The sequence below is a fragment of the Tupaia chinensis genome, unplaced genomic scaffold (genome assembly GCF_000334495.1).
Source record: "Tupaia chinensis unplaced genomic scaffold, TupChi_1.0 Scaffold000273_1, whole genome shotgun sequence".
NCBI lineage: Eukaryota > Metazoa > Chordata > Mammalia > Scandentia > Tupaiidae > Tupaia > Tupaia belangeri.
Genome location: NW_006159755.1, coordinates 1,045,832 through 1,047,367, shown reverse-complemented (window position 1 = coordinate 1,047,367; position 1,536 = coordinate 1,045,832). Strand labels below are relative to the sequence as shown.

Sequence of the window (1,536 nt, the reverse complement as noted above, 5' to 3'; positions counted from 1 at the left end):
CCTGCGCCGCGGTGCGGGGGGGGGGAGGCAGGAGTGGCCGCTCCTTCTCTGGCGCAGGTGCAGTGGGCCCGGTTCGCTGGGTCACCCGCGCGGTCACTGTGCCTGTCCAACTAGCAGCCTGCGCAGTGAGGCCGCCCATCTGCGTGGGGAGGAAAATCAGTCCTCAGCTAGGGGCCTTGATCGCATCCGCATCTGCAACCCTGGGGCCCTGCCCCTTCACCACTCAGTCATCCTTTTTTCTACTGGGTTTTCCAACCTCAGCTGACCGGAAGAAAGAAGGGCTCCTCACCTGGCTGCACGCTCTCCCCTCTCCATCCGCACTGAAACTCCCCCTTCTCCCGGAGCCTTTCTAGAAAGTGCCCGTTTTATCTCAGCTCTCCCTCTGGGTACCGGGAGACCTCTGCACCTCTGTCTGGCTCCTTAGCCGGGGGTTTTCCAGCAGGGTGGCAAATATCGGTTGTCCAGTTAAATGTGAATTTCAGATAAATAATGAATACGTTCTTGGTATAAGTATGTCCCGTTTTACTTGTTTATCTGAAATTCACATTTAATTAGACTGCATTTTTATTTGCTAAATTTGGCAACATTGTCCATGAGCGCAGAGGCTGTGGAGTCACTGGCAAACCTATCAGAGTATACCCCTCTGCTCCTGGAGAGACACGCACGGGGGCTCACTCAGTCCCTGACTCTAGGAGCCCAGATTTTGGAAGAGACACGCTGGTCCACAGCTGCTGCCCACAGACAGCGCATAAGCGCCACGGCGCAGGCGCAAGCGCGGCGCCAGCCCAGGGGCGCATACCTCTGCCCGAGTGCGGCGGGACACTACTCGAAGCCAGTTCCCAATGGTGGTGAGCACCGAGGCGAAGTAGGCCAGGCCGAGCAGGATCCAGAACCACACCAGCGGCTGGTAAACTGGAGAGTCCTGCTTGGGATCGGCGCCTGGGAAACCACCAGGGAAGGCAGAAAGAAGCTGATTATGGAGCAAGCCTGTGAGCCGCTGGTTCACTTGCCCCTCGTCCCAGCTGGTTGAGAGGATCCACCCTCCCTAGGGCAGTGGGTACGTACTAGAGTGCGTGAATGGATGCAGGACGATGAGTGTGCACGCGTTGAAGGTGTGCAAGATAAGAGCATACAAAAGGGGCACTCGTGCAATAATGGGACACATCGGGGGTGCACTTACTATGTGTGTGCATGCACGGGACACAGGCATGCAAGAATGTAAGTGTGCATGAGGCGTCGCATGCTTTCAAGTTGGTGCATTCCACGGTGAATACAAAGGTTGGAGAAATTGGGAGTGAGTGCACAAATGCCATGTGGGATTTGGAGGGGGGGAACTACTGAGCCCTTGGGCAAGAATTAAGTAGATAGGGGCGTGCAGCACAAGGAAGGTGGCCTCACCGGCCACATAGTCGCCAAAGCCCACAGTGGTGAGTGTCACTATGACAAAGTAGATGGCCTCCAGCTTGCTCCAGTCCTCCATGTAGCAGAACACGAACGTGGGGGCGAGGACAAAGAGCAGGCAGCCAATCAGCAGGC

General features: G+C 56.6%; 1 protein-coding gene across 1 annotated transcript in view; it reads right to left on the bottom strand.

Annotated features, from left to right (window-relative positions):
- KCNK4 (potassium two pore domain channel subfamily K member 4) overlaps positions 1–1,536 on the bottom strand; it is a 5,925-nt gene that overhangs the window by 374 nt on the left and 4,015 nt on the right. Inside the window, exons 4-6 of the mRNA XM_006149842.3 lie at positions 1,399–1,536; positions 800–939; positions 30–139 (exon numbers count right to left, since the gene is read on the bottom strand). The exon at positions 1,399–1,536 is cut by the window's right edge and continues 85 nt beyond it. Coding sequence (XP_006149904.1) covers positions 30–139; positions 800–939; positions 1,399–1,536 — 388 coding nt within the window. The remainder of the gene's footprint in view (positions 1–29; positions 140–799; positions 940–1,398) is intronic.